The 12,459-nt window shown below is 38.8% G+C and overlaps 1 protein-coding gene across 1 annotated transcript in view; it reads left to right on the top strand.

Annotated features, from left to right (window-relative positions):
* NUP210L (nucleoporin 210 like) overlaps nucleotides 1-12,459 on the top strand; it is a 26,657-nt gene continuing 14,198 nt past the window's right edge. Inside the window, exons 1-19 of the mRNA XM_013942432.2 lie at nucleotides 1-158; nucleotides 742-878; nucleotides 1,223-1,354; nucleotides 1,635-1,728; nucleotides 2,674-2,824; nucleotides 3,452-3,584; nucleotides 4,064-4,222; nucleotides 4,790-4,858; nucleotides 5,651-5,757; nucleotides 6,671-6,811; nucleotides 7,194-7,331; nucleotides 7,933-8,086; nucleotides 8,559-8,759; nucleotides 9,068-9,213; nucleotides 9,862-10,083; nucleotides 10,584-10,757; nucleotides 11,218-11,410; nucleotides 11,522-11,610; nucleotides 11,939-12,043. Coding sequence (XP_013797886.2) covers nucleotides 1-158; nucleotides 742-878; nucleotides 1,223-1,354; nucleotides 1,635-1,728; nucleotides 2,674-2,824; nucleotides 3,452-3,584; nucleotides 4,064-4,222; nucleotides 4,790-4,858; nucleotides 5,651-5,757; nucleotides 6,671-6,811; nucleotides 7,194-7,331; nucleotides 7,933-8,086; nucleotides 8,559-8,759; nucleotides 9,068-9,213; nucleotides 9,862-10,083; nucleotides 10,584-10,757; nucleotides 11,218-11,410; nucleotides 11,522-11,610; nucleotides 11,939-12,043 — 2,703 coding nt within the window. The remainder of the gene's footprint in view (nucleotides 159-741; nucleotides 879-1,222; nucleotides 1,355-1,634; nucleotides 1,729-2,673; nucleotides 2,825-3,451; nucleotides 3,585-4,063; nucleotides 4,223-4,789; nucleotides 4,859-5,650; nucleotides 5,758-6,670; nucleotides 6,812-7,193; nucleotides 7,332-7,932; nucleotides 8,087-8,558; nucleotides 8,760-9,067; nucleotides 9,214-9,861; nucleotides 10,084-10,583; nucleotides 10,758-11,217; nucleotides 11,411-11,521; nucleotides 11,611-11,938; nucleotides 12,044-12,459) is intronic.

Consider the following 12,459-nt stretch of genomic DNA (forward strand, 5'->3'; position numbering starts at 1 on the left):
ATGAGACGGGCTCGGCTGTCTCCGTTCCTCTTCTTTCTCCTGCTCTTCCTGGCGGCTGCCCATGCCTTTAAGCTAAATGTACCCAAAGTGTTGTTGCCCTTCAGTCGGGAGCTCCGGGTTCCCTTTGTGCTAGAGGCTGAGGGTGGCTGTTATTCCTGGTGAGGAAGGTGGGGGGGTGCTAAGGGATTAAGGGGTTTATTACTCCTGGGGAGAGGGGTGCTGTGTTAAGGAAGGCTTTAAGAAGGAGGGAACAGTGGCATGTTCTGGGCTAGGGAAGTGTTTGGGGAGCATAAGGGTCTGTCCTGAAAGAGCTCAGGATCTTGCCTTCTTTGGAAGCACTGTCACCAGAGGGGCTTCTGTGCTCTGACAGGGAGCAGGTGAGATAGGGAATGTTGTCCCATCCGCTTATGCTTGGCTGTGAGAGGCCAGTTTATGTGGTCAGAGCAGGCTTTGTTTGTTCTCTGGGCTCTCACCATTACTCTATGTCAACATTAAAACATGGAGGAGGGGGACCAAAAGCTATTGGCCTGGCGCACCTTTGGAACTAGGTGTGTGAGCTGTTGTAATGTGCACTCAGAGTAGCGTATTTGAAGAGGTGGTTACAGGAATAAATATGAAAAAAATAGAGTGTTTTGAGAGCAATATTAATCTGCATTTCTTTAAGCAATCTGCCACTTTTTTTAACACGTTTATAGATATCCTTCTGAGTGGAGGGGGGAAAAATCTTCCTCTTTCTTTCAGGTACTCCACGCATTATGATATAGTCACTGTTGAGCCCATTTATGAAAACAGTACCACCTGTTCACAAAAAGCATTGCTGTCCGCTCGGTCTTCACAAGCCACAAAACTAAGCAGCATTGTGATAGCTGAGGAACGTGGTAGGTGGAAAAGGGCAAAATTCATAAAGCAGTAAGTAATTTGGGAGGTGAGAGTGTTTATGGAAATCAAGGATTGTACACATAGATTTTTAGAAAGAAATTATTAAATTGTTCTAAATATTGCAAAATACGTGAGGTTGCAGCAGCTATATCTTAGAGTTCCAGATCAGGCTTATCCTACTGAAAAACCTACAGTTTCTGGTAACATCTTATTTTGGCTCTGTGGGACAAAGAGCTTCCTTTTTGTTCCCCCCCCCCCCCCCCAATAGTATCTTTTCAAAAATTTTGAAGCCAGTATAAACTTGCAGATACTGAATTAAAGATTATTCATTCTATTCTTACAGCGACAGGCCACTTACTTCGTTGTGATGTCATTGTTGATGTGATAGATAGTATTGAAATTATCTCCCGAACCCGAGAGATCTATGTGGAAGATTCTCCATTGGAGTTAGCTGTGAGAGCTCTGGATGTTGAAGGTATCGCTTGTGAGACAAGTTCTCCTGATGCAATTCCAAAGTTTAACTCTTATTCCTGAGAAAGAAATGCTTCTTACTGTCTTTCTTCATACTCAGTGATACCATTTATATATTTATTGTTGATATTACTGGTCAGAATATTAGGAATCCAGGCAATGTTGAAACATTTGATCAGTTTCTTACTCAAGGGTCAATTTTACTGTATTAGCTAGAAAGAATCCATTACTAAGAATGTACAGTGACTTTCACTCTCCGTGCTAATTTTCCTTTTTGTCTTCAGGAAACACATTCAGTAGCTTGTCAGGAATGACTTTTGAGTGGAGTATTGCAAAGGATGATAACATGGAAAGTTTAGAGCTTTCAAACAAAATAAGGTAACTCTATTAAAAATGGTTAATGAATACTCAGCCCTGACCTTCATCCTGGGATATTTCTAGAGTGGGTAGGAAATGGATGGGTAAATTGGGACAGAGATGAGATGTGATTTGTCACTATACCACCAGTGAGAGTAGGAATACTATCTATTAATTTATTTTTCAGTCTTACATGATTAGTTCTGTGAATAAAATTATTAGTAAGAGCAGTTTGCTGAAAGAAGACCTTCTGTTTGAATGTGTATATAATAATAAGTATTGTAGAGTTTAAGATAGTTTGTGATAGACTAACCTGTTTGTCATGAGGGAGCGCAATAGTTCTGAGACAATGATCAACTGATGTGGGTAGAGCAATACGAAAGCTACATTTTTGGGCCCCGAAGTGGAACAGAGAGCTTGACAAACTGGAGAGTGTCCAACAGAGGTCCACAAAGGTGGTTAAAGATCTGGAGCACAAGACCTATTAGGAGAGGCTGCGACCAGGGAGTTGGGCTGGTTTAGCCTGGAAAAAGGGGAAGGGGATTCTAATTTCATTGTGTGGTAGAGGAGATGAAGTTATCCTCTTCTCGGAGGTACACAATGAAAGGACAAGAGGCAGTGCTGACAATTAGCAGCAAGGAAAATTTCAAGTGAGCAAAGGAAAAAAAAAATCACAGTGAGGTTGCGTTAAGCACTGGAACTCCATCCTTGGAGGTTTTCAAAACTCAGCTGGTCAAGGTCCTGAGGAACCTGATCTGCCTTTGAATTTAGCCCTGCTTTGATCCGGGGATCGGACTAGAGACCTCCAGAGATCTTTTCCACCTATTTTTTCCATAATTCTGTGATGATTATTTCTTGATCAGTGTACCACAGGATGCTTGTCCATCTGCATTGTCTATGTTAATGATTCTGAAATGACTGTGGAGATCTTTGTCTACCTAGCAAAGGTTACTTTGGTCTTGTCAGGATTTTAAGATACTCAGAAGCTGAGTACTCTCCACCAGACTACATTGTTGAGCTGGAAAGAGCAGAAAAACAGGGAGACAGGATTCTGGTGGCAGGAATCAAAACTGGTGCAGCAGTCATAAAAGTCCGAATACAGGAATCCACTTACAAGGTGAATAATTACTGCGAAGTTCCATCTTTATAAAAAGACTTTCCAAACTGCTGTTTTAGGTAAGCTGCAGTTTTAGCCACATGCCTGTGAAATGTGCTTTTTATGGCATTTAATGTTTTCTGGCTTTACCTTTTGTAGCTGTAGGTAACAACACTATTCTGATTCTTTTCAGTTCAAAAGAATATGTATCAATTCCTAAATTCAAGTATCCACTTTCTAGTAAGTGAAGTTTAAGAGGGTACTTAAGTCGCATATCTGATCGGTTTTCCTCCTGTTGCATTCCAGGCACAGCTAAGGCTAGCATAAATAACAGGATAGAGGAAAATTATTTTTATTACCACATTTAGCAGGAGTGTTTGGATTATCAATTTTGCTGTTTTTTTCCCCTAAATATTGAGCATATGATGAGCATTTTTTTTCCCTGTTGGTTATCTTCCATGGTTATCTTTCATACAGGAATAGAAAAATAAAAGTAAACATGTAACTGAAGAAATTCCAAATTGTCAAGGGAACATGGGGTAAATGTAGAATATTTAGCAGGTAAGGGTGTAGGGAAAGTGTTGTTAAATATACTTCTGTGCAGAACTGGAATACTAGTACTAAACTTTTTTATTCCTTTTCCATTAGAAAGTATCTGCTGCATTGGTACGTCTGCTGGTTCTAGAGAATGTGTTCTTGATACCCTCTCATGACATTTACCTCTTGGTTGGAGCTTATATTAAATACCAAGTAGCTAAAATCATACAGGGAAAGATTACAGGTAAATTCTTGTCTTAGTTCCACTGTATTTCACCTTATCTTCAGCAGTCTTTTCTAAATTATATTAACAGTTTGCAGTTTTAGTTGGCAGAGAAGTTTACCTTAGAGATGGTGAAAATGTGCCATTAAACAGTAAATACCTGACTATTCAGGTCTCGCTAGTGCTGATTAAAGAGGGTAATTGGGGATACATGATTGGAAACAGGGGAAATGCCAGGACTTCCTTATGGTGGCAGAGTGGTCATGAATTAAAGTTGCACTCTAACACTTCCAAAACTTGTATGCAGACATTGGAAAGCTGAATTAACATATGTGCTTGCCAGCATGGAGAAGATCTGTCAACCTATTACATTACTAAACTGTTAGTTTGCTGTCATTATTGTCAGATCCTTGAATTTGTACCTTTGTAAAGAGAATGTTTTATAGGGAAGTGTAGATGATTATAAAATTACTGTAATTTGTAAGGTAACCTTTTTGCAGAAGTAGAATTGCCTCTTGATCGTTATGAGCTTGAACTTCGTGATCAAGTCATTGCACCTGGTGGGTCTGACCTTCTTCCAGTGGCCAGCCTGGAGGTGAAGACAGCCACCGTGAGAGCAGTGCAATTAGGACAGAGTAATCTTGTCTTAGTTCATAAAAGTATCCTTCTGACTAGAATTTGAACTGTGTCTTTAGTCCTGATAAGTGCCCATTTTTATTCCCAAGCACAACCAACCCGATTTATAGTAAAAGACAAATTTTGGAGAGATTGTAAAGGCAGAAAGGATTTTTGTGAGGTCCTATCTTCAATTTCTGTGAATTCTTTAACTTCATAGGGTATTTACTTTGCTTAGGTTAATTTTTTTTTTCCATTTTCATTCTGCACCTTTCTTCCGCATAAGGATATTGATATGCTCAGTATTCTGCTTCAAGAACCTCCTTACTGTTCCTCTGTTGCCATTCAGCAAGAGATCTCTTTGTAACCTGTGCAATTTCTTTATCTCTTGCTCTTCTGCATTGACAAGGACCCCTCTAGCCAATTACTCAATGTGGTTCCCATTGACAGTAACAGAAAGCCACTCTGACGTCAGTGGAAATTGGATCAAGCCCCAGATTCCCGTACTTGTTCTGTATTTAAACAGCTTGGAGGTTTATGGCTCACTGAGAACATCTATATTTTCTTTTAATAAAATGAAATCCTTAAAGACTTCCTATACAAGAACAAAGATATTCACATGCGAGCTGCATCTGGACTTCCAAATTGCACTATCTATGTTGTAGAAGCTGGATTTTTAGGTAATGAGAAAATGAAATTTTATTGTAAAACCCTCACATTTCATTTTTTTGATCAGGAAAATATTGCTTATTTAAAAAATTGCATTCATTATATTGGCATCTAAATCTTGTGGCAGAAGCAGACTTTGTGTCTTTTCAAGTGCATTTGTTTGAAAATTGAAGTTGGCTTGAGTCTGTTTGATGGGCTGCTCTCTAAACCAGAGAAATTAACTAAATTAAAGATTATCAAGAAAGAATGGGCCTCAGAGCTATGGAGAAAAATGTGTTATGATTGTCTTACAAATCACCTCTTTGTGGTGTTTCCTGAACTGTCTATTTTTGTTGAAGAGTGAGTGTTTTGAATTCAAGGATTGTTTATAAATGATATTGGATACTTTGGAGGATGGATAATGAGAGCTTCTCTGCTTCAATCACTAATTCTTATCCAGAGAAATTTCAGGGTGACCGTAAGTGATCACTGCATCACGGCTGACATTCTCTGTTCTACACTAAAATATTCTCCATTTGTTGACAGCAGAAAGATGTCTCCGTTACAAAAATTATCATCACTTGCAGTCTTACAGATCTAGAACAAAATGTAAAACAAACTTTGGCTTTCTAAAGCCAATTTAGAATAGGAGTGAGCAGCTTTGCAGAGAAATTTGCAGTACTGTTGCACGTGATTCACTTACGCTGTTGATTAAAAAAGAGCTTTAGTATTAGAAGTTGTCAGTGAAACATGTTTTACCACCATTGTTTGTTGTTGATGGTGTTTTAAAGTTCTTGAAAGCAAACCAGATTGCTTTATTTCAGGTTTCACTGTCTATCCAGGAGACCGGTGGATTCTAGAAGTGAAGCGAGAGTATGTGATCGCTGTAGAAGTTTATGATAAAGACAGCACTAAAGTTTATTTATCTGATGTGAGTATGTGTTTATTTAAAAACAAGAGCAGCTGCCAAAGGGAATGCCACGTATTGTGTTCCTGTCATTGAGGGTGTGTAATGAATACAATACTCATGTCCTTTCCAAGTTTATTGAGAGTAGTTTCTAATAGAGGTATTTAGCACTAATACATAATATAGTCTTTGGACAGTTTAATGTGACAGTAGTAGAACAGAGTAGCTTTTCAAATATAAACTATAACCATTGTTTAGAAACTGCAGTTTTTAATAAATCAAATTTCCTTTATAACTTTATATTTAAATCAGCTTCAAATTCAGGGTAGTATTTAGAAGTGGAAAGGAAGCGTGATGCACTGATCACAGTACAAGACTGGAAGCTAGAATCTGTGCTGTCAGCTCACAGTGTGATCCCATGAAAGTTGTTCCCTTCACCTTAGTTTCTCTTTCATTCAGATGGGGATGAGAGTATATCTTTAAATCAGGGTGACTATAGCAGTATTTACCTCATAGATAATTTTATTTAGAAATTTGACCTGAATGAAGAAACCCTAGTAAGATAGGTGTCCAGAATATATTCTCGATGGGAATATATCTTCTGCTGACAGATCATCTGTGCTATGGCCTTGAGTGCGGGTCTTCTGGTCTTGGTATAAGTAATATATTTCTCAGCATTGACCAGTTTGACAGCTGTCAGTCCTGCTCTTGGTTATTGCTATAGGCCCTTCCTTTAACTCATGCTCTGTTTCCTCTGGTGTTTTCACACGTGTGCATGCACACATGTATGTACACACACACGCTTCGTCCGTACCAGTCTTCTTAAATGTGTTACAGATCTCTAAGGAAGTACACAATTCTGTGGGTATTTGTGGAAAGTGGATTAGGCCTTTCTAGGAAGGGGATGTACTTATCACTGATCTCTGTCAATTTGCAGAACCTGAGAATAACTCACCAGTTTCCTAAGGAATATTTTGAAGAGTTCATGTCTTCTGATAATGGTTCTTACCATATAGTTCAGGTCCTAAAAGATGGCATCACAGGGATAAAAGCTGAACTGGCTTCTGTACTTCTACAGGTAAGATGCAAAGGCGGTAGTAATTTTTTTTTTCTCCAGAATTTGTTTGTTTTATACCACAGGTCATAGCATAATACTCTTCACAGCTATGTGAAATTAACTGCTCTATAATTCAAGTTACACCGTATTTATCCTGCCATAGCAGGTTATCCTATATTAAGTCTTTGTAAACAATACCCACTCTAGTTTCTGCAATCGTGAACAGTCCAAGAGGCAAGTAATCAATTCAGATCTTCTTCACAGAATGTCAAACCTGTTCAGGCTTGCATAAACCATATAATTCTATTACCTCTCTTTTGCTAACAGCTAAAAGTGAGTCTCTCCTTTTCATGGTGAGCCACTTTGCTTGAAAGATCGTTTGCTTTCTTTCCCTTGTTTATAGGATGGGTCTGAGGCTTACTTACTTGTACCAGTCCGACATGAACAGGAGGTGAAGATTTACCTTCCCATCAAGCTGATGCCTTCTTTCCTTGCATTTCCTCACCATCCCACAGAAGTTTTGTATCGATATAAAGTTCAGGTGAAGTAGACTACAGCTTGGAAAATCATGAAGGCCTCCTTGGTATAAGTCTCTTTCAGAAAAAAAGTTAGTTTAAAAACTTGTAGTAAATAGAGATATTCCCAGGTCTCTTGCTGTTCACCTGGCTGTGCAGCATTAAATTCATTAGATTTTTTAACTGTGTTGAAAGTGTTGTGTAAGAGGCAATAGAGACACATTTTTTCCCTTACTCTTTTGCTAGCTTTGGTACTTGTTTATCTGGGGTGAATGGCCTCCCTGTGTCTTGGTTGGGAAAACTGATTTTTTTTTCAATTTTACCTGAGCTGTAAAATAAGTGGGGGTTTTTGTTTGTTTGCTTTTTTAACTCTAGCAGTACATTGTGAGACTTGATAGAAATTTGAAAAGCACTTTGAGATCCTCGGCTGAAAAAATTACAGTAGTGCTGTTGTCAGGTTTTGGGGGTTGGGTTTTTTTCCTGTTATTCCCTAGCTAAACAGTGCAAACTTACATTTTTGCCGTATTAGTAATGCTCATTTGATACCAGCTTGTGATCCTCTTTCTGCTTCCAGGACACTGTTTATTTTTCATTTACAATGCTTACCTTTTTTGTCTGTTTTTTTAGGTTGAAGGAGGCAGTGGCAATTTCTCATGGATTTCTTCTAATCAGACTGTGGTCACAGTCACCATAAAAGGAGTAGTGACTGGAGGTTTGATCCAGGGACATTGCACTGTTCAGGCCAGCGATGTACAGAACCCCTTTCATTATGGTGAAATACAGGGAAGTCTTTTTCTGGACAAATTATTGTTATGAATGCTGTGTTGTCCAGGCTTAGAAGTTGAAAGTTTCTATTTGAAGATCAAAGTTTGTTAGGCTTCTGCTTAGAAGTATTGGGCTTGATTCTGCTGTTACTTTTATTGCAGTTTTCTGTGTAGGTGGAATTATTTCCATTTACCTTGCTGTCAGTGAGTAGTCTCACATCTTAGTATTTTTCCTTTGTTCAGTACCAGCTGTTTCTTAAAGTACTAATGTTTAGCTATTGAATGCAGCATCATTATTATTTTATTAGTATTGTACAATGACTGTAAAAGCATCTGTAAACAGACAAACTGTCAAGCCATTTTCATGTATTTTTATTTTGGAGGTATTTGCTGCTCCAGCCTTGGTTATTAGGGCCATGGCATAGTTCTAACACCGTTGTGCTAGCCCTCTCTGCTCTCATAGACTGCTTCACCGGACTTTGCTAATCTAGGTGTATGTGGAGCAGCTGACAAAGATGGAACTTCTGCCGTTTCATGCAGACATTGAGATTGGCCAAGTTTTGGAAGCTCCTCTCAAGATGTATTTCACAGACAGGGAAACAAGGGAGAACATTGCTTTTACTGACTGTTCCCTCTTACTTTTGGACATAAGCATGGACAAGCAAGGAGTCTTTGTCCTTGCTGAAGAAGGTATGATAGGTTAGCTCCAGAATACTTGTTTGCATAGTAATGTTTTAAATGATTTCCCTGAAGTTACCCCCAATTACAATTTGCGGAGATTTCATGAATCATTAACAAAGTCTGTGAAAGTCATTGGGCTGAAGTGTCTCTTGTGGCACTTTGTAATTGACTCTTCCAACAACTAAAGGAATCACAGCTATTGTAAAGATGGGACATTCTGGGAGACCTTTCAGAAAACTGGGTGAGGTTAAAGATTCCATTACAGTTCAGCTTATCACTCATAGAAGATCTGCTGCAAAGATGCTCTTAATTTGTAGGTAATCAGAAGCCTGGCCAGACATTCTGCTCCAGCTTCCTGTTAGAAGCAAAATCTTTGGGACATACATTAGTGACAGCAAGTGTTGCAGTACACCAGCAGTATTTTGAAACAAGTGCCATGTTTGCTGCTTATGAACCTCTAAAGGTGAGGAGCTGCTCTATTTGCTAACTCATCCCCTCCCGTTTGAATTATTAAGTTGTTTGTGAATGACTATTTATTGCACAGTGCTAAATCCTGAATCATCTTCCCAAAAGACAAATTTGTAGCTGGGAATTAAATGACACCTGCAAAAACATGAATATCTCATTCTGTCAGACTACTAACAGAAGTAAATCAGTTTAACTGTCAACTTGACCATTGATTTAATTGTTGTGAAAAAACAGCAATGCATTTGGGGTGATCTTAATTTCTTCTGTCTGAATTGTGCTGTTGTGTCAGCATTTTAGTAGGTGTTGGCTAAAATTAGACTTCTCTGGTAGCTTAGAATGAATGAATGTAGAATGCATGTAGAAGAACGAATGATCATATTTTATAATGATGTGTAGTTTCTTGCCTACTTCACATATGTGAGAATGGCCCCATATACAGCTCCAGCATGAAAAAGTAAATTAAGGTGCATGTCATCCGATTCTACCTTAAACATCCTTTATTTTGCCATAGTAGTAACGAGGTCTTACTCTAAATGAGAGTCAGTTTCAATAGTTCTTTTTTATGTCTGTTTTCACTTCTGTCTCTCACTGGCAAATTGTATTAAAAATAACAATTTCAGCTATTTTCTGTTCATGTGATCAGGCTGTAAACCCAGTAGAGGTGGCTCTGGTGACCTGGCAGTCAGCAAAGGAGATGATATTTGAAGGTGGGCCAGGACCGTGGATTTTGGAACCATCTCGTTTCTTTTTGGAACTAACTGTGGAGCATGAGGAAAAACTTGAGGTTATACAAGTGCAGCTTCCAGCAAAAAGGAAACTAAACCAGTATGTTTATCGGGTTGTATGCCTGGAGTTGGGGGAACAGGTAAAGGAAGCATCTAATCTATCTGGCAATTTAATAAGCAGCTGCAAACAATGTGGATAAAATTGCATGTTTAGTCTCACAGATGTCATTTCCCTTGACTAGAGAGCACATAGCTTGTGTTAACATTAGCTAAGCAAAGGTGTGTTTCACTCTTTTTACCTGTGTTGAATCATAATTTCCCACTGTCTACTCTGCTCAGAATTGTGTTTAGAAAAGAAGCATGGACCCTATTTCATCTGGTGTTTGTGTCATATATGCATAGAGAGATGTGATGGAACTTTCCCATACACTCTGTGCCCAGAGAAACTTCCACAGATCATCTGTTTTTGAGTCTGTTTTGTAAGAATACAGACTAGATCTTTTTCACAATCTGATATTGGCCTGTGCTTACTTAAGTTCTTTACATTTAATCCCATTTTGAAACACTGTTCAACATACCAATTTTATGCAGAGTCAGAATGGAAGAATTTTCTGGGTAACCATCTTGCATATCCTTGAAGGTACTCACGTTCCGAGTAGGTAACCAGCCAGGGGTCCTGAACCCTAGTCCTGCTGTAGACGTGATCCAGGTGACATTTGTTTGTGCTCATCCTGCAAGTATGTCTGTGACTCCAGTGTATGAAGTAGCTGCAGGTATTCGACCTTGTCCCTTGCCACGGCACAGCAAACAACTGGTAGGACTTGAAATGAGCTAATAATCCTACATTCATTTGGGGGATGCTTGGGAACTCAAGATGTATGAGGTACTTTTTGTGCTTACGCAAAATGATTATGCGTTATTAATTAGTAGTACAGAACTCTTTACTGGAAAAGTTGTTACCTGATAGTAAAATAACTTTCATCAGAACAAATAACTTCAAGTCAGCCCAGTCCTTTTGCTGACAGTTTTCTCTGTTCTGCACAGTTTGGCAGTAATTGAGTTTCTGAGTAGAAAAACCTCCAGAAAGGAATCCTAGCAGCCTGAGTCCTATAATATTTTGGGGTGATAAAGCTGTAGCTGAGATGAAAGGAACGATGCAGTTAAATAGAAACCTATCCATTACAGTTTGATTGGTTCCTCTTTAGGAAGAGGAAGTGTTTCTTCTTAAGTCAGGCACTAAGTTATTAACAGAAGTTCTGTTACTTTGGATGTAGATCCCCATATCCAGTTTGAGGAATACAATTTTGGAGTTGGCTGTGTTTGATCAAGAGCAGCGAAAGTTTGACAACTTTAGTTCTCTGGTGTTGGAGTGGAAATCATCCAATGAAACCCTTGCACACATTCCTGACCCTACAACCATGAAGATGGTGGCAAAAGATGGTGGGACTGGACAGACCAGGCTGCATGGTACTGCTCAGTTTTGTATGCTGGATTCCAGTGGAATCAATAGGAGTTGTCCCTGTTTACATCAGAGCATTCAGGGTTTGGGTTTTTTTTTTTTCCATCTGTTGCTTGTAGGACATCAGCTTCTTGAAGTGCACCAAATTAAAGGAACTGTTCAGATTGGAGTCAGCTTTGTGAAGTATGCAGCAAGAGGTAGCCCAAAAGTAAGTAATGAAAAACCCTTCTAATTGGCAGAATAGGTACTGCTTACTTTTAGACTGATCTTTCTAGCGTACTATTGCAGTTTGACAGGCTGAGTAGTCTAGGGTTACGGAGTAACATTTTATTTTTGGTTCTAAATATCAACCTTTGCGGTTTTACAAGGAGAGTTCTACTTCAGAGTGTGCAGCTATTTAGGAGAAATGCTCATTTGCTATCTCTGCAGTCATCTTTTTTTTTTTTTTCCCTGTGTAAGAGAAGGAAGAAAGTGGTGCTTTTGTGACCTGGAGGAATACTAATGTAAGTTCTTTCTGATTTTGTTTGCATACTTAGGAAGTGTCTAACTTACTTATCTCTGCTTCTGTGGATTTCTTATTGGTGGAAGATGTGACAGTTGTGCCGGATAACGTCACTATATATGATCATCCTGCTGTGAAGGTAAGAACACTATTAGCAAAGCTGTTTTGTACCTCATCATTCTTTGATAGATTGTGTGGCCTTGTGCGATCAAGAGATGTTTCTTACTATTTCTGGAAAGCAACAAACAGTTCTTTCATAAAACTCACGAACCCGTTTCACTTTGTTTCCTCAAACAATAAGCTTCTTTATTTTCCTTTATTATCCAAAGTATTGTTGGATAATAAATGCAGCTTGTATGCTGTGACGACAGGGCTTCTGGAAAGCAGGTGGCCGTTCCAGAAGACTGTTAAGAAAGCCAGTCTACATTTATACTTCATAGTATGCAGCATGAAGCTATCTATCCCAGCAAAGAAACAGTACAATAGTAACAAGGAATCACAGTTCATTGCCCTAGAAAATGTTTCTATTGAGTATTTTCAAGGCATTCCCAATGC

Source organism: Apteryx mantelli, chromosome 31 (genome assembly GCF_036417845.1).
Source record: "Apteryx mantelli isolate bAptMan1 chromosome 31, bAptMan1.hap1, whole genome shotgun sequence".
NCBI lineage: Eukaryota > Metazoa > Chordata > Aves > Apterygiformes > Apterygidae > Apteryx > Apteryx mantelli.